At 39.2% G+C, this 25,832-nt stretch overlaps 1 protein-coding gene across 1 annotated transcript; it reads right to left on the reverse strand.

Annotated features, from left to right (window-relative positions):
• On the reverse strand, positions 1-25,356 carry SLC9A8 (solute carrier family 9 member A8). Its single transcript, XM_071760090.1, has 16 exons — positions 25,155-25,356; positions 24,491-24,669; positions 22,330-22,410; positions 18,462-18,520; positions 15,984-16,067; positions 15,714-15,815; positions 15,035-15,069; positions 13,902-14,045; positions 12,471-12,609; positions 10,442-10,547; positions 7,661-7,777; positions 6,383-6,465; positions 4,670-4,781; positions 4,031-4,251; positions 2,822-2,968; positions 1-1,541 (listed from the first exon to the last, which is right to left on the reverse strand). Exons 1-16 carry the CDS (start codon positions 25,160-25,162, stop codon positions 1,434-1,436), a joined length of 1,725 nt encoding a protein of 574 aa, XP_071616191.1. The 5' UTR covers positions 25,163-25,356; the 3' UTR covers positions 1-1,433.
• Positions 25,357-25,832: the final 476 nt, after the last annotated feature.

A 25,832-nucleotide genomic window follows, 5' to 3' on the forward strand; every position in this document is an offset into this window, starting at 1 on the left:
TTTAGGATTCTAAATACATTCTTGAACTTTTATTCCACCCAGCAGGTAAGCAGTTGATTAAAAATCTTAGTAGCAATACCAGACCAAAAATATAAGTGTCACACTTTCAGAACCAGACACGTGCACTTGCATGGCAGATTTATGTGCAGGACTGGAATTCACATTTCAACACTGAATATGCAAATGACAAGGCAGGAATTTGGGTCAGCAGTGGGAGCAAACTGATGTATGTGTAACCATGGCAAATGTGCAACAAACACTGCCTGCCCATTTAGATGTATTTAGTTAGGCCATGCTGAAAAAGTTAAATGATTTTGAAACAGATGAGAAAAATCACATTAACAAACAGGACAGTTTAATGAAAGCTGTTTGGCACTTCCCAACTGAAGCTGCTTCAGCAATGTGCAATATTAACATTTCTGTACCTGAATTTTGCAGACTCTTCTTCCTTACTTACACATGTAGTTCAGCAAGTGGCTGACATGGAAAATGCTGGTTTTGCTTCCAATACTACATCTTAAAAAAATATCCACTAGTGAATTCTGGAGTGTTAGGGACACTTCACGAATTAGGCAAAACAAAAGCTGCTGTTTTCTACGATTTGAAGCCAAAGTGCCAGCAAGGAGCAACTGCCAATTACAGAAACCCAACTGCAAGTGGCTTTAGCCAAAGAATAAAACACATTAAAACTAGAATTTCAAATGCAGTTCTGTACTGTGACATACAATCCCTTACCTCCCCAAACCATGCTATAATCAGTAGAGTGGATTAGATACTTCAGTATAAAAAAGAAAAAAATCCCATAAAATAGAAATCAAGAATTTCTTAAATGACAAAACCACCATTCTTCAGAGGTGCTTCCTTGTATGTGCAACATCTGCTTTCTGTCAAGGTATGCATCTTCCCTAGTTTCATAATGTGCAAATCCCATAACTTATATTCCAGTCAGACTCCCTTACTAGTGCTGAAAACAAATTCACAGTATAAACTGTCACAACTCTCCATGCTGTGAATGAATATATACATATAAAAAAAAGTAAAGTGCAATTCATTCTGTTTTGCAGAGTCACACAATGGCTCTGTATGTCAGCATATGTTACAGCAGATTTCATAACAGGAAGAGGACTCCTCCCATTAAACAATATCATTGTTTCATGGCAGATGCTTCTGCTTTTCAACAGGCTGTGTGAAATTTGTTATGCTGTAAACTCTGAACAAAAAAGTTCAGTCCAGTGTCTGACACTCGAGGTTTCCATCACTGATAATTATCAAGCACAGCAGATCTGTGGTTTTATACCTAAATGTGTAGCACAAGGCGTGCCTGAAATCAGAAAGTGCGTTCTTAACTTTCCAGCTTTTTGTGGAGTCAGACTCTTGATGTTTAAATCTTATTTCTAATTCTCTGATGATGATCTCACTGCACTCCTGGTCTGCTAGAGCAGCTCCTGCTCATCATCTTCAGATCCTGAGGGCCCTTGTCGTACCTCTTCATACCACTTGTTTGTCAGGGTTTTCATCTGAATGCGCCCGTGATGCAAGTCCTAGGGCAAAACCAAACCAGAACAGTTTGTTACTGAGCTGCAACACTACTTGGGTGTTAGATCAAGAGAAAAAGAGCAGTTTAACATATTCCCTAGAAAACAATCTACTCATGGTCCCTAGGCATGCAAAGCCAGTCGGTTTCCTCTGAGGAAATATTTATCAAGTGTTTAGTCAGTAATTATCTCCACGGATGATATTTTTGATGATGGGTATTTTTGTCTCTGTTTTCCAGACTATCCTGCTCTGTGGGTTTCAACAATCCTAATGCTATCTTGATGGCCTGGCTTTGAATCTCACTGCTCTTCTCACTGCTCTTCCCACTGCTCCCAGGGACAGGGAGAAGCTCGTGGTCTGCTTTGGTCATTCACATACTTATTTTTCTAGCCTTTGGTTGCAATCTGGAGGGCAGCCTGTGCTTTTGGCTACTAACTATGAATCTCGTGCTTACCCTGGTTTCCTGATTCCTTTATGGTTTTGCAAAAAATGTTTTTAGTTTTTGTGGGAAAGTGCTGAAAGCGTTCTTCTGAAAAGAACAGTACAGAATTAGGAAAAATACCACTATTTGTGCAGGCCAGGAAGATGGAATGTGCACACTTTACTCAGAATGATCAATGGCACAGCAAAAAAGCTTAATTCTGTGGCAAATTAGAGAAAGTGAATGACACGGCCAAGGAGTTTTAGGTTTCTGAGGTGTGGAGTGAAAATGGCATAGTATTTACACCTCTAAGAGACACTCAGTGTTAAGTTACATGTCCAGCCAGGTGTCATTTTGCTTTTACAGCCTCAAAGTCTTGGTCTCCCAGTGAACAAGTCTTAAAAGTGAAGGCTGCAACTCTGGTGTGCATTTCCATGATAAAAATTGCATTCTGCAGAAAGAGCACAACTCCAGAATGCACAGGACCATAGGGAGTAAAGGGCAGCAGCTCTGTATGACAGCACTTTAAAAATTCTGCATAAGTAGCAGCAGCTTTTTCTAGCAACAGTAGTAACTAGTAACTCCTGATACTCTTCATGGTACCCTGCAAGATTAAAGGCAAGTTCAGTAAATCCATGCACCTTTTAAAAGTTTAATTGTGGTACCCCTGAGAGATGCTCATTTAATCCAGCCTGCAATTTTACAGTGCAGCTTTTCATTACAGCTGCTCTACATATGCACAAGTAATACATTAGGTGGCTCACTGCTCCTAATGGAGAAGCTGCATGGCTACACTATGAGCCTTGAGTGAAATGACAACCAAACTCCATCACAGTTTCTTTTATTCAGGAAAACAAGACTTACTTCTTGTGTGAGTCTTCTGGTGAAGAAAGGATTCAAATACTTGGCATCAAACCACATAAATCCTTTGAGGTCCTGGCGTTTTATGTACTGGGCTTCATATTCCTCTTCTGTGAGCTCTGATAAATGTTCAGATTCTATGGTATTTCCCTAAAAACATGATAAACAATGGCACAGCCTGAGAAATGTGGCAGTCATCTCTCCAGCCTGCTTCAGCACCCTGCTCTGTGTTCTCCCTTCTCACAACCAATTCCCATGCTGGAATAATTTGGAAACCACCAGCCCAGCCTACCAGGACTTATGGCTGCATGAATCTGTCCAGCTGTTAATTCCCAAAGCCACTTCCCTTTTCAGGCTAAAAGATAAAAGACCTCAAATGTTCCCTATTTTGTATTGTTTCTACTGATGAGAACACATTTCTAGTATACAGGGTTTCTCTTGTGAGCTGGTCAATGATTTTATCCAGCAAGCAGCACTAATGTCATTGTCTCACTGAAAACACCTCACCATAACTAGGAGGTATATATACATATATATATAGGAGGTAATTTTAAAGACTGCAAGCATTTTGAAACCTCATGCCATGAGGAGCTGTTCTTCAGAGCCCACAGAATAACACCCTGCATGTTTTGTTTGATGGTTTGGGAAAAAAAACAGGCAAATGCTCTGGAATATATTCCAGCACTTTGCACCCAAGGAGTCAGGCTGTTAGTTTTCTTCACTATTGCTTAGCCAGAAATCACTTTAAAATAAAACCCAGTCAGAAGAGTGCTGTTGTTACCACCTTCTCATGGCCTTTGCTTTGACTTTTTCAAAATAATTCCCATCTGCCTCTTTTATTATTAACTCGTGACTCACTGTACCAGCTACTTTCCCTCTGTATATGACTCAATCCTGTATCATCTGCTTTATGCTTTTGCTGGTGCTACTGTAATTTGTATGGATCATTTTATAATTAGACTGAGTTAGGAGGCCAACTCTCCTCCCTTTGTCCAGTTATTTTGTTTAAACAGTAACCATGCTCTGTCTTTGGGGTATTTTATTATTGCTTGACCTTGATTATATTGCTTGACCTTTTCCTGTAACACTTCCATTGTTTTCATTTTACTTTATAGTAAAAAGTAATGTACCAGTCTTGGAAAAATGTAAAAATTTAAAAAAAACAGAATGATCTCCCATCAATGATACTCTGAATAGAAAACTGAAACAAACCATCTTCTCTGTTTTGCTGAGATTAATGTCCTTCTTGTTCCTCTTGCGTGCTTTGGAGTCCTCAATGTCAATCAGTCTGATAAGGGGCATGGTTCCTCCTCCCAGCAGCAAAATTGTGAACAACACAATGATGATGGTTGTTGTCCCAATGAGCTGCCTCTTCTCTATTGGTTCCAAGCCCAAATGGAGGCTGAGGGCATAGGGAATTGCCCCACGTAAACCTTATCAGAGGGAACAGTAAGCCAGTGAAGAGTGAATCAACACCCTGATTACTCAATAATAATTTCTATCTTTAAGAGATTTTTAGGATTCTATATCATGTCCATTTATCTATCATTTGGTTACCACGCTGTAATGAACCTGGAGGCTGAGCTCTTCAGATACTGGTTTTCAAATTGGGAAGTTGCTAGATGTAGACAGAAAATTAGACTCTCAGAAAAGCTCCAGTGGGGATTGCCACTGCATGGGCCTCAAGCACAAAGGGGAAAGAGAACACATCTGCTGCCTTTGGGTTTGAGAATGGTGTAAATGTTCAGTGGAGTTTTGCTCCACAGATGGAAAATTAATTCCTCAGAGTAGCCCACACCATGAAAAAGACAACATTTTTTCCAGTCCTCTGTACTTTGAGCTTTAACTTACCACTAAACCACATGATAAACATCATTTTGGGGGTGATTTTATGATCGCGGAAAAAGTTGAGTAGGAAGGAAAGTGGGAAAATATTCACTGCTCTTCCAAACAGAACAAGTACCTGAAAAACAGAAAGTAGAGCAAGAGACCATTTGACATGTAACATTTGTGCAGGCCCCAGTTGCATCTGGTTTGTACAGGGTAAGGTGAATATTCTCTTTTTGCTCACAGGTCTTGTAAGTAGGTCTGCTGCTAAACTGACAAAGAAATTTCTCAGCATGGGTCAGCGTGGAATTGAACTTTAAAACATTTTGTCTGCTTAAATGAAACTAAACCATATGTGTCACTGACAGAGACCAGATACTATTTTACTTATAATAAATAAATGCAATGCAAGAGGCATTCCAGGGCCACCAAGAATTACTTTGGGTAAAAGTTCTCCACAGTTCAGCTCCTTTAATCATTCACTTGGCAAAGCAGCTATGAGGCAATAAGATATTTCTATTGTCTCCCCATGGACCAGTTCTTCAGAGAAGAAGGCCAGAAGCCAAGCAAACAGCATGTAATCTGGTTCTTCAACACTTCCCTGGGTTGTAAAACAAACCATGCACTGAAGCAACATTTCTGGGGGGTGGGAACAACTGTTGGGGGGGAGTGCTGTCGATTTAATGGCAGAGAATTAACAAATACAGTGAACCCTTTAACTCAGAAAAGCAAAGGTTTTCACAATGGCATTGCTTTTAAGCTCCACCACAAACAGACCTTGATAAGATAAATATCCTAGAATTAGTCAACAGGATCCTTGAAGGGCTGTGCTGTTTTCCTTTATGAATCACCCCAAAATTATGAAATTTGCATTACGGCCGTGAGGGCAATGCTGCACAGAAGGAAGAGTCACACCTCAGATATGTATTAGATAAGGAAGTTGGATGTAATGCAGTGAGAGCAGCTCCCCATGCTGCTGTCATTGTCTGTAAACTGTAGCTAATTCTTCCCTTGAACCAAGGACTAAAATGTGCTGGCATACACTGCTGTATGTGACTGGAAATAAGATTCATACTCTTTTGACTCAGCAAAAGAGAACATACTTTTCAAGTCATTAATTATAATAGCAAAAGATGTAGGTAACCCCCCATGAAACTTAATTGAAAGTGCAAGCTACACTGAAATACAGAATGAAAGAAAAAGAATTAATAATGGAGGCAAAGAATGAGGAATTTTGAGTGAGGACTTCCTCTGAAGAAGGTGAGACCAGAGTGAAGAAGGCACATAGAAATGGGTTTATACAGACAGATTGCAACAGTAGGTGAGAGAGAGAGACTCAAAAGCTGCAGCCTTGGAGAGATGAAATGGAGCAGAGTTTTATACTAGCTGGTACTGTACTTTCTAGGAACTGCCCATTCATGCAAATTTTTCATGTGACGCTAAAGATTTCTAAAACTCTGGACTGTTTACTGGGAAAATAACTTTTGGAAAAAAATGGCATATATAATAATCTCAACATCTTTTGAGATTTATTTTATTAAATCAAATATGGTCAAAACAAGCAAGGGCTTCAAAATAAAAACAAACTGGGATTTTTTAAAGACTGCATATATCAAAAGTACTTCCATAAAAATCTATAAACACAACTATTCTAAAATATATTAACTGCAAGGTGTTCACCCCCTCTCCAATATCAAAAATACATCTAAACAAGTACAGAAGAGAGTAAATACCTACTATGCACCAGATGACAAAGGACATTTCAAACTTGTGAGGAAAGCTAAAAATTGAGAGCCCAAGAAATGCAAAAACACACGTTTCTGAAAAAGAGAAATCACATCTTAAGACAATTCTATAGAAGTTTCTATACTCTTGTTAGTGCTCAATTCATTACATTCTTATTAATGGCAGCAGTTCATGACTTTCTTTGTAATAAAATACTGCACTGTATGATCTAAGAATTCTTGTATATTCTAGTAACCTCTAGAGGTGATGTTTACAAATCTGAAATAGTACCACCAATGCTCAGTGACTACACTAACCCAAATGTTTTATTTCCACAGCACCAGCTCATCATCATCAGAGCATCAGAGAGTTGAGATGTTTCATCAGTTTACTGCTGCCCTAGCAAGGTAGGTTCCCTATCATAAAGGCAATTAAAAACAGGATGGTTTTGAACTCAGAGTAGCAATACCTTGGTTAGTGCAGCACAAGAAGGTTGGTCATGCTTTGGGTACTGGTTACTTCTTTTTGTGTGTTGAAAACCTGCTGCAAATTTGTACAAAATTGCACACTGCCTCAAAGAACTCTTTTTCAATAACTTGAATGAATACGTGGTTTTATAGCATTTGTAATAGATTAAGACCAAACTTTGATGAGTCACTGGTGCTCAGGTAATGAGTGATGAAGTTTAGTCTGCAGCAGGGCTGCTCCCTGACCGTGGTCCAAATGCATCTTCTGGCAAAGAATATGGAATATAGTCATGACATCCCCCCAAAATGCCTCTGTTTGTAAACAGAAGCATGTCATTTCTTTCAAAGTTTGGCTTGCAAAAGGGAATGCAAAGGCTATGGGACTCTGAGCTGCTTGTGTCACTACTTCCAAAAAAACCTTCTTAATCTGTAAAGATATTGCTTTTGCAAGTAGCTTTTTAGATCCAAAACCATTTTTAAAAGTACTGATAAAAATCCATCTCCTAAAACTAAAAATAGACCAGAGAAATACAGGAGTCAGAGATCTCTACTTGGTTGTCAGTCCTATGGCAAATCTTAGCAGGAGCCTCCAGGATGGCAGAGGGAGAATTACTGTAGGTTTTACCCAGTATGGCAGGAAAAGTGACTTTTGGCTGCCTTCCAGCCTCCATTATTAGGAATTCTTCTCTGAAGGACATGTACCACTGACATACAAAAGGCTAGAAGAAAAGTCACAACTCTGCTGCTCCCATCAGAATCACCACTTCAGGCAAATATAATTTGGAACTATTAATATTAGATATTAGTAATAGATAGCACCTACCACACATGAAAGCAACAGTTCTCAGTGTTTGCTGCATTAAAATCTGTGTAACTGGAGACAAGTTGTGGTGTGTATAGTGAGACATCACGATTCCAGAGAAGAGGATTGCCATGATACCTGTAGAGAAAAATGTGGCAGTCAACAGAAGAAGAATAGTTTGCACTCAGCAAATATCTGTGTTTATAGTCCTTACTGACACAAAAGCTTATGAAGCAATAAGTGGGGTTTCTATTACCATTGTTATTCATACTGGTCTCATTCCACTGATCTTACTAAATCCTAGGAGGCCCAGTATAGGTCACTTGCAAGCTAGAAAAAGTCCCTGTTATGTCACATTTTCCCATAAAAGTGAGGAAAATAAAAAGGCAGTGTTTTCCCTGCTTTTCACTCTCCTAACAAGTTGAGATGAGATCAAAAGAAGAATTAATATTTGAAAATAGTAGGGCTAGAGAACTGTATAATTAATTTCTCCTGGAAAATGTATCTTTCTTTCCTACCTGCTGATCAGCCAGGCCCAATCCCCCTACCAAAAGCAGAATGAGAGCAACAGGGCACGGGTGTGAATCCACTCCTGTACAGTGCACCACACCTAATACCATAAACAATTAACAGTAACTAGCACACACAGATGTCCCACCAATTTTTTTATCAACGGGCAAATCTGAAAAGCTATTAAGACTTGAGAATTCTGGGAGAAAATTACCTTTGTAGCAATCCCAGAACCATTTAGGTTGGAAGGTACAGCCTGTAAGGAGGGGCTGCAAGGAATGTTCAGAATGCCCCTTGCCTCCTGCAGAAAGGGTCACGAGAGCATCTGCTAAAAGTCACTACAGAGTCAACTCAGTTGTCAGCTATGGGAAAAGCCACCAAATTTCCATTCTAGAATCCATCTGCCCTAGTGACATGCACAGCTGGGACAGAGGTACACCAGCTGATATGACAGGTCAGAACAGCAACCTCAGGTTTCACTGTATTTCACAGATCTTTCATTTGTGTTAGGGATTTTTTTCCATCTACCTTGCTTCCCAGCTCTTGGTTATTTATGTCAAGAATCTGATTTTCAACCTATTTCAAGACATATCACAGATGCTGTCAGCTGTTCATCCTTCATAGGGAGCTGGTTATCCTAAAGGAAGTTTTAAGCATTTTCACAGCTGCTGCACAGACTTACACCTGTAATTTCAGATGATGGTTAGGACCCAGGAAAAAATTTAGCAGTCTGCTTGAAGAACAACTACAATGCTCCTTAGGAGGAAATAACTGACCAAAACTGACAACATAACCCAGAAGAAATCAACTCTGATGCAGCTCTTGAAAGGACAGGATGACCTGGAAGTATGCCTGCTTTTCCCAAAAGGAGGGAAGTTTAAAAGGGTAGAAGTATTTGGCAGGAGCTACGTGCCAGGAGTGGCCCAGAGGAACACAACTGAAGGGATTAGAATTGCTGAGGTGCAGTCAAAAGAAGCTTTTGTTTGAAATGTAGCATGACCTGACTGAGGTCATTCAAAGTTTGTATTTCTTGAGAAATCATTCTGGAAGGCACTTGAGCAAATCAAAGAGGTTGTCTTTAGAAATACAAGGAACCTTTATCATCCTGATGGGAACCAACTAGGAATCTTACTGCAAGTTTTCTTTTATTGTGTACCAACTTAGAGAAGTGTTGGTTATATAAGGCAATAGCACTGTAATTCTGCAGTATTTTACTATACCATATCATACCATGGCTTCCCACAGGGCAAAACTTGTTTTTACAGCAACACAAATACATTAATGTAACTGCTTGCTCAGGTTTCATATAATTTAGTTCCCCTACATACACATTGGTCTTTACACACACACAGAAGTGGGCAGCATAGAATGTTTGCATTAGTGTTGTAGATCTTGATTGTGTAACCACCATGATTATAGTATATATACTTTTATATATATAAAAGTACAACTCCACTGACATCAGTGAGGGTATGCTGATATACACTCCTACAGATCCATTCCAAAATACTGATATTAGGTCACATGTACATTTCCAGAAAGTCTGAATTCATGCCTGCAGCTTGTAACAAGAAATCTAGTCATGCTATTACCCCTCACAAACTTGTAATATTCTTATATAGTTGTATAGTAAATACATATTTTAATGCACTTTAAGAACACAAACAAAAACCTGAAAAAAGAAGCAAGCAGATTCCCTAGCTATTTGAGTTATACTGACTTGTGTCTCTTCCCACTTTCCTTTGAGAAATGAAATTAAAACCCCACTAAAATCAGCAATGATCAAGGATGCTGGGCATCCAGCAGAATCAGACCCTGTCTTTGTAATTGGCTTTACAGAATGATGAAACAAGTTCACCTGTAAGCCTCTTCTTGGGGCCCTCAGCAAAACTTCTACCAAGTACTCAGAGATACAACACTGGTCTCAGCTGATTTCCCCTGAAGGAGAGGCAAAAGAACAGCTACAAGGTCATAGCTGGACATTACTCATGTTTGCTGACGTGGCTGAGATCCACAGCATGCAGCTGACATTTTAATTCAGTGTTAGGCAGAGATAACTGGGGAGAATACTACTATTTATGCTGGCTAATTAATGCTTATGAAAGCTGCACTAACTTTTCTGCATTTTTAAAATATGAAGTAGAGAATAAGTGCTTCCTTAAAGTCAAAGTTAAAAGTAAGACCCCAGGTTAAATGAGAAAATGTGAAGAAACAGAGGCTCTCTTAGACACCAATACTCTCTACACCCTAAATTTGTCAAAGAAATGTGCACATATTCATTTTGCTACTCACCTGAGAGTGAGATACCTTCTGCAAGTCCATAGGGAAGGTAGGCAAAGATAATCATCATCCCAAACTCTAGGGAGGGTGTTTTCCTTAAATCAATGTGCTTCAGCACGTACACATGGAAACGTTATGGAAAAAGTAAATTAAAATTCAAAGAAAAATTTAAATCTGGGTCATGCCACTACAAAACAATGATTATGCTTAATGTACTTGTCTAATGAATAGCTAATAAAGTTTCACATCTGCCTTTGACTAAAGAAAGGAAAGATTAATAATTTCTTATGAGAATCTTATGAGAAAAGAAATTATTAACACTCTTCCTTATGAGGAGTGTTTCTTATAGAAACTTCTTATAGAAGCTTCTTATAGACTCCTATCAGCAGTAGACAGAATACTAGAAATAGTAGATAGCAGACAGAAGACAGACCTAGAGACAGAGAAGATCTGCTACTGCTGTACCTAAACAATACTACAATAACATGCCAGATTGTTTGGATCTAGAAGAGACATTTCCCTACATACTCAATTTTCAAAATCTCTGCTCCAAAACTATGGCAAAAAATCCACAGAGAATCATTAAATAGTAAAGACTTTTTTAAAAACAGGGAAGAGTTACTGAACAGCATTTAAAATTGATCTAATTTATGTTTTAACAATTTCCTTTTGATGCTAAAAATATGTAAAACTTTTTGATTTGTCATCACAGACGTGGACATTTGTCAAAGGCCACAGGTTCTGTTTTGCATCTCATGCACAGTTCTGCAGCAGAGCTGCCAAGCACAAGTGGATTTTGTCTAGGACATTGTTATTATTTGCCACACCAAGCAAGCAAGCAATCTCCTCTGTTCTTTCACTAGACAGTTACTTTCAAACAGCTATGACAGATTTGCAGTAATATTAACAGTGAGGAATATTCCCTCAGTCACATCCTTGCCTTATGTTTTAAATACTCCACCTATCAGCTTTGTTAAAATTCAGAGGTTTAGATGCCTGTGACATGGAAGTTCACATTCCTCCTGTGCCATGAACCCTCAATAACCTTCCACTATATTTATCTGCTGGCAACCCCTAAGAGATGTCCTGTGCTGCACTGCAATTTTGCATGCTCAGGGTAAATCCAATACTTTCAGGCAGAAATAACTGTAATAGGGCAAATAGGCTGCTTTTCTCCTTGTCTTGGTATCATTTAGATATCAGTGAAAGAAGTGTTCAACATCTGTCTCCCTCTTCTGTTGTGATGTATGGAATAATTTAAAAGATCATGGAACCAGGCTAATGAACCAAGAGAGGAAATATGTCCATATTTTACAGGATCAGAGTGTTTGATTACTTACAAAGTGCTTAACAGTATATCCCAGATGACATGAATAACTGTTTACAAGCCCAGCACAAAAGATTACCTGCAGTGAAACCAGTGTTAACATGAAACAAGCTCTGAAAAGTAACAAAGGTGCCTGGCTTACAGCAAACACCCTTCCTCAGCTTGGCAGAGAAGCTTCTGGGTTGTTTAGCAACCAATTCATGGAAGAGGCAAAATATAACTCAATGTGAATCCAAATAGAACAGGAGCTGTGTTCAGCTGCCTGAATATGCTACTTAGGGACAAATGATCTGGTCTGACTCAAAAGCCCTCAGGAAAAGCAGTTATTTTTTTCTTTTCCTTTTTTAATTAAATGTTTTATGTATGTAAAAAGGGAGCCATATGCTTGTAAAAATGAATCAGTACTGAAATGAAATTAATATATTTTGAATTTACACAATTACCATATTTTATAACACTCCAATGCACATAAGGTACTATACAGCATTTCAGACCTTGATTATGTTCATAAAAAATTGATGCAACTTAAGCAACACCCACGCACACAAACATGAAACCAGAATGCACATGAGAAAATTCCTCAACCAACAAAACAATGTCTGATTAGAAATATCCCCCTAAGTAATGATGGAGAAGATGAAAAAGAAACATACTATTAGAATGCTGAAAATCACCAATTTATACAGGGGTATCACCAAAATTAACAAAGGATATTAATGCAGAAATAAGACCAGTAAGTGTGCCAAGTGCTGCAGAGCCAAAGAACATCTTAAGAAAGTATCCCAGTGCCTGTAGGAACGTTTCCCATCCACTTACATCTGACTTATTTTCTCTTGTCAAACCTTCTGCTGTGCTAGATATAATTAAAAAAAGAAATAAAAAGAAACAGTTATAAATTCTAAGCCTGAATCCAAAAATACCAAACGTCTTTTGAAAACAACAACAAAGAAAACTTCCATTTCTTTGCTGCTTCCATTCTTAAAAGGCTTTTACTGTGATATATATAAAAAGAGGAATGTCAAAAGATGTTAAATCAAGTCTTAGTGTAATCCCCAAAGGGAAACCTAATTCTGCTAAAAATCTGGAAACCCAACATTGCTCTTCTGAAGAATCCCCAGAATGGCGTAAATAGGCTATGATAATGCCCAGTATTACAAAACAACTTTCAAACTTTGAAAAGGAAATAAAACCCCATTTTGCAGTAGTAAAAACTCAGGGTGTGAAAAAGAAGAGAAGGATTGTGTGGGTGTCACAGAAAAACAACTGAACAGGAAGACTTCTCATCAAATATCTAGGTGTGGATGAGAGACAAGAAGGTCACTGCAGAAACTCAAAGAAACTCTTAGGAGGAAATGGAAGCAATCTCTGAATTTCAGGAATGTGTTTCACAGAATTCCATGCAAAGAGGTCAAGGATTTTAACTAGTGTTCCTTTTGACTGCTGTTAGCCTTCATGACCTGTCCTGAAAGCACTACAGCTGTATTAATAGCAATTAGTTAACTGAAAGAGCACTCTAACTTCACCACCTTGTTAGTACATCTACTCTTTCTGTATGTTCAGTCACATCTATAGACTTCACCAATAACAAGGAGATATATCTATATTCTTTTTTTATGCTTTTAGCCCCAAATAATTATCATGGCAAAAGGACAAGGATATCAGGGGTTCTTCTTCCCAACACAGATACAAAACTATTCCATGGATGACAAGGTATCCCTGCCTCACCAGCTCAATGGGGAACTGGGGCTCTGGGTACAAGCCAATGATGCTGGAGACATAGATATATAACTAGCAAGGTAAATATTTTTGTGCAAGCCTGAAAGACACAAGTTGGTCTTCTGTTGTCAGAATTCTGAAACAGAATTCTGTTTCCATCCTCAGATGGAAAGAATGCTGGTAAACATATGGACCTAGAAAGCAATCAGGTCTCTGGGGTCAATGAGATGAGGCACTGAGGTGGTGATAATAAGACACTTTTTTCCTGTCTTCTGCCTATGCAGTTTATGTTATGTTTTAACAAAGAAACATCATACAAAAATCAGCTTTACACCAGAAATACATGATTGCTGTCTATCTGAATGAATAATTAACAGACAATAATGTGGTTGCTGTTTCCATAAACACGTGTAGTTCAAATGTACTTACTTGGTCAACACAATAGAGACTGCATCATTAAGAATGCTCTCTCCAAAAACCAACATGTTAAGTACAGGATCCACATTGAGGGCATTAAAAATTGCAATAGTAGCCACAGGGTCCACTGCAGATATTAAAGAGCCAAATGCAAAACTGTGAAAACATAAAACAAAAAACTGGATGAAAGAAAAATATGTATCTAGTAAACTCATCAGAACAAGTAGTAACAAAGTTGTTACATGTATAGTTCCTAAGCAGTGAAAAGTTATGCTCTCTTCCCAGTCATAAGCACTTGAAATGACAAAAGGGAAGTTTTTACTTTTTATTTACTGAGAAAACTAAGAAAAAAATCAGGGGAATGGGAAACCAAACAACTTTGCAGACACAGCTCAAACCAGGTATCATACATACACAGCATGTTCAGAAGTTCTAAAGTACAGAAGTACTAAAGAGGAATATTTAAAGGGAACTGCCAAAAACTTCATTACTTTGGAATCCAAATGTAGACAATACAGAGGCAATTGTACTGCTAAACTGTGCAAAGTCAAAGACTGAAACACAGTAAGGAAGAATTTTGCTGTTCATGCATGTTTTACTTGCTACATATCTTGCTTGCCACCAAATTTATTAGGAATTTTAACAGAGAACTGTTGTGTTTGCTATACAATAAACACAAAAATCCCAAACAAACAAGGAACAAACATTATATAATGGTAGAGTGGTGTAATTCTAAAAATTATTAGATCCTTTGCTAAGTTCTTGAAAAATCTGCATTACTGATACAGAAGAACTCATTCTCTCTTTTAAGAGAAGATCTGGCAAAGAAACTTATGCCCTCATCCTACATATTAATAATACCAACTAATCTAAGTTTACATATTTTAACTTCAAAGGTTGGTTTAAAAACCCAGTATCTTTCCTATCTAGAAAAAACACTGTACACGAAATACTATTTAGAAATAAGGGAGTAATAAATAGGGTTAAGAAGTGTTCAATCTACTTATTAGTTCTGTACATCATATTGGAGCTAAGCAATCCAAACAATAACCAGAAGAGCTGGCCAACTACAATGCATTTGCCATATACATTTATCTTGAGTTTATCTTTATTTCATATACTACACCGTTTTCCCAAGAGCTTACCTGTCTGTCATGTTGAGTTTATAAATTACATCAGCCTGAAAGAATAGGTAAAACATTAAAAAAAAAAGAATATCACAGTCAATTGTGGTCTTCTGCTGTCTTTAAAAATTAAACTATTCATCAAATCCTAAGCTCATTACAATGAAAGAAATCACAGTAGTGATGTTGCTCAGTCTAACAGTGCTCTCCCACAGTAATCTAATGCTACAATTCTGGCCACCCAAAATCAGGGAAACTGGAACAGATCCAGAAGAAGAAAGTAACTAACACATTCAGAGGGATGGAAATCTGAGAGGCAAAGAGGAAATTACAGCTTGTTTAGCCTAACAGAATGAAGTCTGAGAGAAAATACAATTGTCTATAAAAAATATTGAGAGAAGAACAAGTTAGATTAATACTGCAAATTAGAAGATGGCTCTAGAGAATACAGGTTTTGGAACAGTCTTTCTGATAGATTAAGTTAAAAAAAAACCAAAAAACAAAAACCTCAACTCAAGCCTTAGTTGCTGTTCACACAGAGGATACTACATCTATGGAGGGGGTTATCACATTGCCTCTGATAGCAGAGAACTGAGCTTTGTGTCCAAGAAATTCACTTTCTATTTTGTCTACTCTTGAAAAATGGACTTTCAAAGAGCAAGGCAGATAAGCTTAGGTGCTTCAAAGCAGTTATTCTTACCTGGCCCAGGAAATAAATTCCTCCACCTACAATGAAAGCTGATATTGCAGTGCCAAATACAGAAAACAGAGTGATGGAGCCGATGTTCTGAAAAAAATTACCCTGGAACACAATAATTTAGTAAATCAATTTGATGATAATTAATATTCCCTGATGATCAGTATCATCGAATTCAACACAATTATCCTAAACTTCCTGAAGACAACTAAAAGCAGAATGTGTTCCAAACAAAACCTTGACAAGTAAAATGAGTGTCTGGCAGGGGCTGACCTTGTGCAATGAATATCCAGATTCAAATATAATAGGTGGAAGCAAAAGCAGAAAAAACATATTTGGACGAAACATTTCTTCTTCCTGCAAAAAAAAAAAAAATCATCTAATTTCAAGGTCATCGTAATTGTTGTAATAACACAGAATCCTCCAAAAGGGAAGTACTTTAAAAGAAAAAAAAACAACAACACCCCCCTACAAAAATGTTGGAAAATGGGAATGGCATTAAACTTTCTTCTTAGCACAAAATAAAAGACTGAATCATAGTAAGCTACTCCATTGGCTTTTTTTAAATCCAGTGATAGAAATCTAGATGTTATTTATTTTAATCTACTGAGTCCAAATAAGCTGCACAGAAAACAGGTTATTTATATCAAAGAAAAAGCCTTTCTTTTTCCACAAAAAATTAATCTCATTTTATCTCAGTCTCAAAATCTGTAAAGACTGTCAAGGAATGGTGATCTCTTGGCCACTGTTTTGAATACTGAAGACAGCACAACTTGTCACCTTTGTAAGCCATGATTAATGTGTGTAAATCCAGGTTAAACAGCTGATTGACTATGCTGTTAAAACACCAGCTTTCAATAAGGAAGTACTTATCTCTTTAGAGTCTCATTCCTGTCTGTGTACCAGTGATAATAATCTTACAGGATTTAGGGGACTTAGAAAATAAAACTCATCCTTTATACTGGAAAGCTCCAGTCCATTATTCTGCACGCACAGTTCTGTGCATCTGTGCCCAACACCACCCAGTTCCTGTCCATGCAGTGACTGCACTGGAACAACAATAAAAAAACCCTCACATGCCTGATTAATTACACTCTGTAAAAGCCCCTGAAAACAGAGCTGGACAAGGAGGCAAGAAATGATGAGAAGGAAGGACTGCATTTGTGCAAAACATGAAGACTGTAATTATCAGCCAGGGCAGTCAGCAAGAAGCAGGAGCAAGGACATGGTCCAGTGAAGTCTTAGTTAGCCATGATTGCAATAAACTACATTAAAAATTTTCCTAGGGCAGGGATGTGACCCAAGATTTGCTTTGTATGCACATATAGCCTGCAGTTAAATATCCTATTTTTTTCCATATAAGAGAAACAAAAATTTTCTAGCAAATTTAAAACCAATTAAAGCCATTTTATAAAGTACGAAGTAATTATTGATTAGAACATTTCACATCTGAAACTGTGACAGCCTCTCTTTAAACCTAAGCTTTAATACAATGAAATTAACTTAAATAAGCAAATATTGATGTAGATCTGTGATCCTTTACCTCAGATGATAACATGAGCAACAGAACACAACATCCCCAAGGTTTGACCAAAGCTTACCAGAAATAAACTACATAATTCACTAGCTATGATCTGTATTTCCTGTGTTTACAGAATCAGTGCTCAAATCAGAGCATACTTTTAAACTTTCTTTTTTCTTGTTTTTAAAATTCTGATTTTGTGACAGTTTAGCTGACTTACAGTTTTGAGTCAAATTCAGCTGACACAAATCAGAAATGAAAACAAACTAGTGCACCACCCACTGTTTCTAGTAAGTAAATATGTAAAAATTCAACATCACAACATGACTTTCTTGGCACAGCTTTTGACTTTTTTGGTTGACAGAAAGAAAAAAAAATTAAAAGCTACATCTGAGTGAAAATCTATGCATTTTAATGTATTTCAACCAAGTAGAAAAAGAATCTTCCTTTGGGGAAATAACTGCTCAGAAATACTATGCTGCAAGCTGAGATTAAAATGCACTACTTGGACCAAGAGTTTTAGTTTGCTAATACAAATCCTGTTTAAACTGGCAATTCAAATCAGTGTGATTTCAATCAGTTCACTGATCTAATCCTAATAAACTGTTTGATCCTCTGAACCAAAATCACAGCTTAAATACTTCAAGGTTTTAAATTAAAGCAGGAATAGTGAAGAGTTCATGGCTTTGATGATACAGATAAACTGTAGGAGGCCAAGTCCTTGCTTCACCTCTTGGAGACACTTCTGCCAGGGTTCTCCCTGCCTGGGGAAGCCTTTGTAATGTCACATGTGTGCAAATAAAACCCCACAGCATCACGTGCTACACATGCTAATTCAGGTTGGAAGGGACCTCTGGAGGTGTCTGACCCAAGCCCCCGGTATTTTTACTCAAACTGGTCCAAAAGATGTCCAGCAACTTCTACCACACATCTAATAGGAATACACTTGGTACCATAAAAAGGGCAAAATTAATATTGTGTAGTAAAAGTTCAGTAGGATCAGGACCTCAAATGGGCTGTATTATTACTTGAAAAAAGCCAAACTTTGGCAAGAAGTATAATGTAAGGTTTTGGATATTACATCGACAGAAAGTAGTATTACAGTTGTATTTTAAACATTTAAGGACTGTTCTACAATTAAGAATTATATTTTATATATATATTTATATGTAATACATATAATTATGGGGATGTATTTATATTATATTACTATATTGCTTCAAACATACCTTCCAGTTGGCCAGCTTTTGAGCCTCTATGATTTTTATAAAAGCTCCCATAAGGATTCCTAGGAGAGAACAAAATAACATTCTGAAATATTCACAAAACACATTACTGTTTCCATTAACTGCTTAGGGGCTTCTAGTCAATGAAGTTTTAAAAGTGAAAACAAGGTGAAACAAAGTCAGCAAGTATTTCATTCCTAAATCACAGAAACACAAAGTGGTTTTGGGTCCCATATTTGACAGGTTCCAGTATGTTACATCATTACATAGCTTTTCCACACAGAAGATGGTCACTTGGGTTATCCAAATACTGAACAAGAGTATTGACAGTGCTGTGTTCATTGGTTCATAAAGGTAACGGGTTCAACTACTCAAAAAAGCTTCTCATCTATGCTGCATTCAAATAAAATTCCATCCTTCTTGCTAAAGAATCAGGAAGTTTTAAGTTAGACAGCTGTGTGACAGCACAACACCTTCATGTCACTTGAATGCTATCTGCAGTGTTTACACAGCTGAAATGAAATCAGACTTCTGCAAAGAAGTGAATTTTGTCTCAGTGAAATCACAGCATTTACCAGCAATGAAGCACACAACAAATTCTGATCAGGGTGGAGACACTGTCAGAACTATTTCTCAAATGAATTACACATCTTTTAAGTAATGAAGAAATACTAATTCGAGTATAAAATGATTTTATCAAGGGTGCTGCAAACTCAGTGGGTAAAAGCTATCATGCTCTTTCCTCTCATGCATCTTTAGATAAAACAGAAATCTCCAAACCAACTGGATTTCTTCTGGAAGTCAAGAAGATGATTCATTAGTCATTAATTTCTTTCAAGGAGTTATGAGGAAAAATTGTCTTTGGTCAGATTCCAGATCTGTGTTTCTGTATTTACAGAACTAAGACCTCGAGTCAAACACTGGGAGGTAGAAGTGAAAAATACTGAGGAAAAGGTAAAAAGTGGCTATGAAGCCTAAAGTATGCATTCCTGTAACTCATGTGTTTTCATTCTCTCATGCTGCAGCTATCAAAAGAGTCTTACACATAGCATCATGTGGATTACTCCTGATGGATGTGTCATATGCACAAAGCCATGAGGCTTAAGCCTTTTTTCATACAAAAATATTTCTATCCTCTGGGACCAGTGCCTTCAGATAATTGTTCCATGAAACGGTTTATATGGAAAGGAAGAGCAAAACATTAATGAAGGAACATCAAAGGTCTGCTGTTCTTTGAAGGCCAGAATACAGTTAGAGTCACTCACATGCTGAAACACAGGTCTCAGAACTAACAGTCAGGCATTCCATTCTGGGGTGGAAGCTGTGTTGGAAGCCAAGGAGCAGAACACTTCTAAGTTCTGCTGAGCAGCATCATCGTTGTCAACTGGTACAAGCAGTACTTTTATCACTTAAAAATAAGTGGAGAAGAAACAAACCACAACAAGCAGAGCCTATCCTGAAGGCACAGACTTCAGGAAGTGTATTTTCTGAACAAAGTTTCAGTATTTTATTAATCGAGAGCCCTCACATAAAACTATGCTTAGAGGGACTTTAAAAGAAAAAAGAATCCTTCAACTCACTTCTGCTGAGGAGGAAGGGCTCCAATGTGACTTTGTGAAATTGGGCCTCTGGGTGGATCCCTGTCCTGTGAGCTCAAGAGGCTTATGTACAAGGCTGGTGTAAAAACTCTTTTAGAGGAAGAGCTAATCACAAGCTGACTAACAAGTGTCATGGCCAGACAAGGTCCTCTTATGGTATCCAAAGTTAAATGAATATAAATGTCAGACAACAGCAGAAGTTAAGGGAAAAGGATGAGCCTGAATCATACAACTTGGAGTTTATGAAGCACAAGTTGCTTCTCACTGCACATTACACACAACAGGACAACTTAACTAAGATTATGCTAAGCAAAACGATAAAGAAAGCTGCCCAAAATAATGCATCACCAAGAGGTTTTAATAGCAGCAGAATTAAATTTTGTGCTTGTTTTTAACACCCGCCCCACATATCTCTACAAATCACTTTTATTACCAAATTAATTAATGCAGTTTTTGCTCAGCTGGTTCCATCTATTAAATCAGGTAGATCAGTTTTGTGGAGGGGCTAATTGCAAAGCTAGGTCTGTAAGAGTTAATCTAAGCATCATCCTAATGAAAATGTTACAGGAATTTTCTTATTACAACCAACCTTTATTTTTCCTGAGAAGATGTTAAAACTCAGTAACAAATCACAGAGAAAATCCTTTCTGGCAACTATTTTTACCAACAAAATTCTAGTTACTTTTAAGGACCAAGATCAGTATCAGCCTTAGACAATGTACTCCTGCCCTGTCCATCAGGAGAGTAATGTCCTAGAAACTGAAGCTTCTAAGCAGCTCAGACAATGGGAGGAAAAACACCTGTGAAAAATCACACTTTATCTTCCCCCCTGCCATTTTTATTACTTTCAATAACTGCCTGAGAACATCTGCTTAATTTACAAGTCAAAATAGGACACACCTCACTTCTGGCACTGCTAGCAAAAGTGGATGCTAGAAACTCAAGCTGTGCTTTTGCAGCTGTGAAGATCATCACCAGTCACAGAAGTTCACTGACCAGCAATTAGCTGGTAATTCCAGTGACTATAAAGATGACAGATCCTGTCAACAGAGCCATGGAAGTTTAAACATGACTGAGTCAATAAACTAATAAATAAGGCTTAAGTAACACAGGACATCTGTTACCTGGGTTGTTATTAGGTATAACGCCCTCCTACCATACTGGGACTGCATTTGCTGGTATCATCATTGCAAAATTCAGGGAGTCTTGGCTGGAGCAAAGTCTGGTTTTTGTTCTGCTAAGTAACAGCTCTAAGATTTTCTCAATCTGACACCCCTGATGCAAGAAGATCCCTGATTTCCAGAAAGCATGAGGTACTGACAAGCAGCAGAAAGCTCACTTGATCCCACTGAGAAACTGAGTGAAAATACAGTTAAGAAATACCAAAAAGGGAACCAGCAAAGACCAGGAGAAAGTAAGAAATCCACCTGCTCAACAAGTATTATTACACTGCTCCCTGCCATGTTAGGATTATAGATGAGCAGCTTTCTTTTTGTTATATTTTTAGAATGGCTGTCAGTGAAAGTGTCACCAGTAACAGAAGTAAAAATACCACAGAATCTTGTAAACAAGACAGAGACAGATGAAAAACTTTCTGGGATTAGTTAAACCAAGTTCTTTAAACATTATGTTAGACAATATGTAAAGAAAAGAATACAGTTATTTGGCTTGATTTCTTCTTCATTTAAACATTTATAAATCAAGAGCAACAGCAAACAAATAAATGAAATTGTCCTAATATAAAGTGACAGGCTTAGGAATACTCCAAATTTAATTCAAATTAAGTAATCAGTTGATCTTCATTGAGGATGGCAGTCTTACAGCTCAAGTCACAGGAAGACCTCTCATCATGGTACCCCAGGGACAGTTAAGTACCCAGCAGTTCAGGCAGGTTTTCATGGTCCAATTACCCTCCCTAGCTAGATTAAAACCACATCTACACCCCTCATTCTCCTGAACCTAACACAAACACACGTGCCACTTCATTGTGGTATCCTGTCCCATCCAGTGCAGATGCAAAAACAGAGGAAGCTGCCAAAGTACTCAGGTAGTGACACCCCAACAGTGCCTGTGTGTGTCACTGTACTGGGCCAGGCCCTGCACATAGAATTCTTCCATGAATTTAATTTTATGAATTGGCTGTTTACTTCAATACATCAAGTTTGCTGCATCTTTCTAGTGATGGTTAAGACAGAACAGAGCATTAGTTCAAGTACAGACTACTGAGAGTCCCTGTATTAACACAAGTTCAATATAAAAATCAGGTTACTCACCTAAAGAAACAACAGCCACACTCTCGGGTAAAAAATGAAGTCGATATTTTATTAGTAAATGCACCAATATGATGCAGATAGCTGTGAAGGAAATAAAAATTGTAGATTTAGTAATGTCAGAAGAAAACAAAATATACTTTTAAGTATTCTTTCTAAAACATGCATAGCAAAGCTCATAATGATTTAGCAGAAATCCACTAATGCAAGCAAACAAATTTTAGCCCAGCTGTGATTCTCACTGAAGGAAGCACATAAATGGATCTACCTGTGAGAGAAAATAACTAAGGCAAATTTTAGGATTCAAAAAGCTATCTTCTAATGATATCTATATTACTACTTTTATGGATTTCCACCAAACTCCAGTACAACTACTTTCTATTTAGCAGATCTAATCACCAGCTCCTACCTTCCAGCTTTTGAGTACTTTGCTTTGACAATAAAACAAAAAGCAACCATAGTTTAAGTAACTCCCATCACCATGGATACCATGGCAGCAGCCTGGTATCATTCTTTGGCTGTTGGTCACTGACTCATTGTGTAAGACTGCTGGGCTGGTATCTGCAGCAGAGCAGCTGCTCCAGGCACATATCAGAAGTGGAACAACCAGGCAAGAGGCTGGAAAAAGCAGTGCTCTAGATGGGCTTAAAGAACATTTGAGTGTCTCCAAAAGGAAGAGCAGAGGAAAAGCATCTAACAGCCAAAAGGCATGTCATGGATCACATCAACATGGCAGGACAGAGGCACAACTCTGGAAGCAAAGTGGTGTTTGAACAAAGAAATAAGTCACAGAAATCCAGGGTCAGAGGCAAACCCATGCTACTTAACACACTTCAGATTTGGGACTTGGCTTTGACCCAATAGAGCTCAGAACAGATCTGCTTGTGGGTCTGTTCCAGTTCAGAACACTTTAAAAGGCCACAGCTCACAACATCCAGATGTAAGAGCATGATATTTGCATTCAGTTTTCACCCTTCCTGTGCTCCTGAATCAGAGATTATGAATGGGAATAACTATGAACAATCAGCTTTTATTCTGGCTTTACTTTGTTCAGGCAACTCCCCTGTCCTGAGGGTGATGCTTTTAAGACCCATTATGTTATCAGACTGGTATAAATTGGCTGGAACTCAGCCAAAAAAATCATACCTCTGTTCTTAAGGCCTAGGAATACAATTTTACCAGAAAACATTAACCCTCTTTGAAGACAGGTACTTTAGAAATAAGCATAAGCCTCTGCTTTTTTCTGCACTCAGTAACAGTTAATTGTTTATAGCAGACAATTTCATCTCTTTTAGACCCTAATTATTTGCAGACCTGTCTGAATTGCTGCCAACTCCATATCTATTATTTTCTCCATTTGCTACTGGAAGCAGTAACCACTTAGATTACCTGGTGACCCATCTGCCACAGGGAAGTCTCTCAGATTGTTCTGGAGGAACCAAGCACACAAACACACAAAGGGAACAGACAAACCTTTAATCCTCCTGTAAAGTTTTGTAACTTACAGTTTTCACTCCAACACTGCTCTAAGCAGACAGTGAGTTAGCTACATCCTATTAAAAATAGGTAACAGGCCAGACTTTTAGAAAAGTTGGGTATGCATCTGCCACTCAGAATACCTATTTATGTACAGCAATAATGTAATTATGGCAGTCTGCATGGCATTATCACACTCTTGTAGGAATGTAAGAAAAGGAAGGAAAACCAGAAAAAATATACTGAACTTCAGTTCTTGTACATGTAAATAGGACTGATTTCTGTTTCCTTATGTAACAAAATACCTGAGGGCTGTGCAGAAGCACCAGATAGTTAAATTGACATAGATCTAGTACACTGTCCTCAAGGACAGCTGCAAGCACCATGGAGCATTCTGACAATGTCTTTTTCATAGATGAACACATGCCTCATGCTTGATAAAGAAGGCAAAGACAATTAAACACATTGTTTGCAATCTGAGACCACAGTGAAAATGTTTGCAATGACCCTCAGCTTTCTGCAGGTCCAGGTAGTTGCAAACTCAACTTTCTAAACCCCTGTAGAATATTTCACTTCATAAAGAGAAGACCAGGGGAGAAATAAATGCTAGGATTGTGAAAGCTGCCCTGTATTCTCAGATACTGAATACCACTGACAGGGATTAAAAGACTTTCAGTTCATCATTCACCTAAAACAAGAAGACTAAAAAAAATCGTCATGCCACTGGACTGCTCCTCTTGCTGTGCTTGGACTCCAGTCTGGACTGGGAGGATGGGTTTGGCAGGTGTAGGTACCACCAGTTTGGTGGTAGCAGCCAGCGTGGTGCGGAGGGTGACATTGATGACTTCAAGGGTGGCATTTGCAGACCTGTCAGGAGAATATAAATTGTGATTATACTGGATGGGAGCAACATGACAAAGACTGAAGACGGGTGCATGAAGCAACCACCAGATCTCGCTGTGTTTGTCCCAGTGACCAACACGTCAGGGTTGTTTTTTATAAGGGCTCTGTGATGACAGATAAATACTGGAAGCTCGGATTCAGGGAGCTGCTCATTGCAGAGTCCCCTCAGGCACTGCAGACACCAAACATTCCTCACTGCAGCTTGGTTTGCAGGTGTAAGAGTGGCACGGAGAGAATGACCCATCCCCACCTGAGCCTGTCAAGCACTGAACCCGCTGTGTCAGGGATGCGGGGCCTCACTCCCCGCCTCTCAGGGCCGCTTCAGACCCTGTCCCCCCTCCCGTGAGCGGGCTCTCCCCCATCGGGCACACGGCAGCGAGGCTCTGCCCCGGAGGCCGCAGGGCCGCCGCCCCCCCACCCCCGGTCCCGCCGCCCTCCCGCACACTCACTCCGCCATCTTGCCGCTCGCCGGCTCCAACCTCCCCCGCGTCCCCGCCACTTCCGGGACCCCCGGGTGACACTCTGGCGAGCGCGCCCTCAGTCTCTATGATCAGAGCGGAGCGTGGATGGCGGGGGGGTGGGGGAGTGTGCCGAGAGCGCGCGTGCGCGCGTCCTCCCGGCGCGCGATGGGGGCGTGGTCACGCGAGACCGGGGGCGCGCTTTCCCGCTGTTGCGTAGCGACGCCGCGTCATCGTGGCTCGTGCGCGGGGACGTGACGTCACTTTTCCCGCGTTAACCCCCCCGCTAGGGAGCTGTCAGACGCCATCGGCCGCGGGTCCGGGTCCCTCGCAGCGCTCACCCGGCGGGACCGGGTCCCTCAGCCGCCCTTACCTGGCCTTTCCCTCCCCGGCTCCTCTCCCCTCAGCTGCCACCGCCCAGCAGCTCCGTGTCCCCCCCTCGTCACGGCCCCGGTGGCTCCCGTTCCCTCAGCTGCCATCACCCGAGCTCACGGGCACCTCCTGTGCTGAAGGGTGTCACAGGGTTGTTGTTTCCGCGGGTGTGCGGGAAGTCTGAGTGTGACCCCCACAAGCGGGTGCTGAAGCGTCACGGCAAAGAATTGGGTTGTTCCTGAGAGCAGGAAACGGGTCCTGGCTTTGTGCTGAAGCCACGTCCTACCTGCAGCACCC

Source organism: Heliangelus exortis, chromosome 16 (assembly GCF_036169615.1).
Source record: "Heliangelus exortis chromosome 16, bHelExo1.hap1, whole genome shotgun sequence".
In the NCBI taxonomy this organism is placed as follows: Eukaryota; Metazoa; Chordata; class Aves; order Apodiformes; family Trochilidae; genus Heliangelus; species Heliangelus exortis.

Bases quoted from the DNA above. Each gene is read 5' to 3' on its own strand.
- SLC9A8 (XM_071760090.1), bottom strand. The intron at 18,521-22,329 runs GTGAGTAACCTG...GTTCTCTCCTAG, and splicing joins TGTGGCTGTTGTTTCTTTAG to GAATCCTTATGGGAGCTTTT. The intron at 6,466-7,660 runs GTAGGTGCTATC...TCTCTTTTTCAG, and splicing joins AACTGTTGCTTTCATGTGTG to AAACGTGTGTTTTTGCATTT.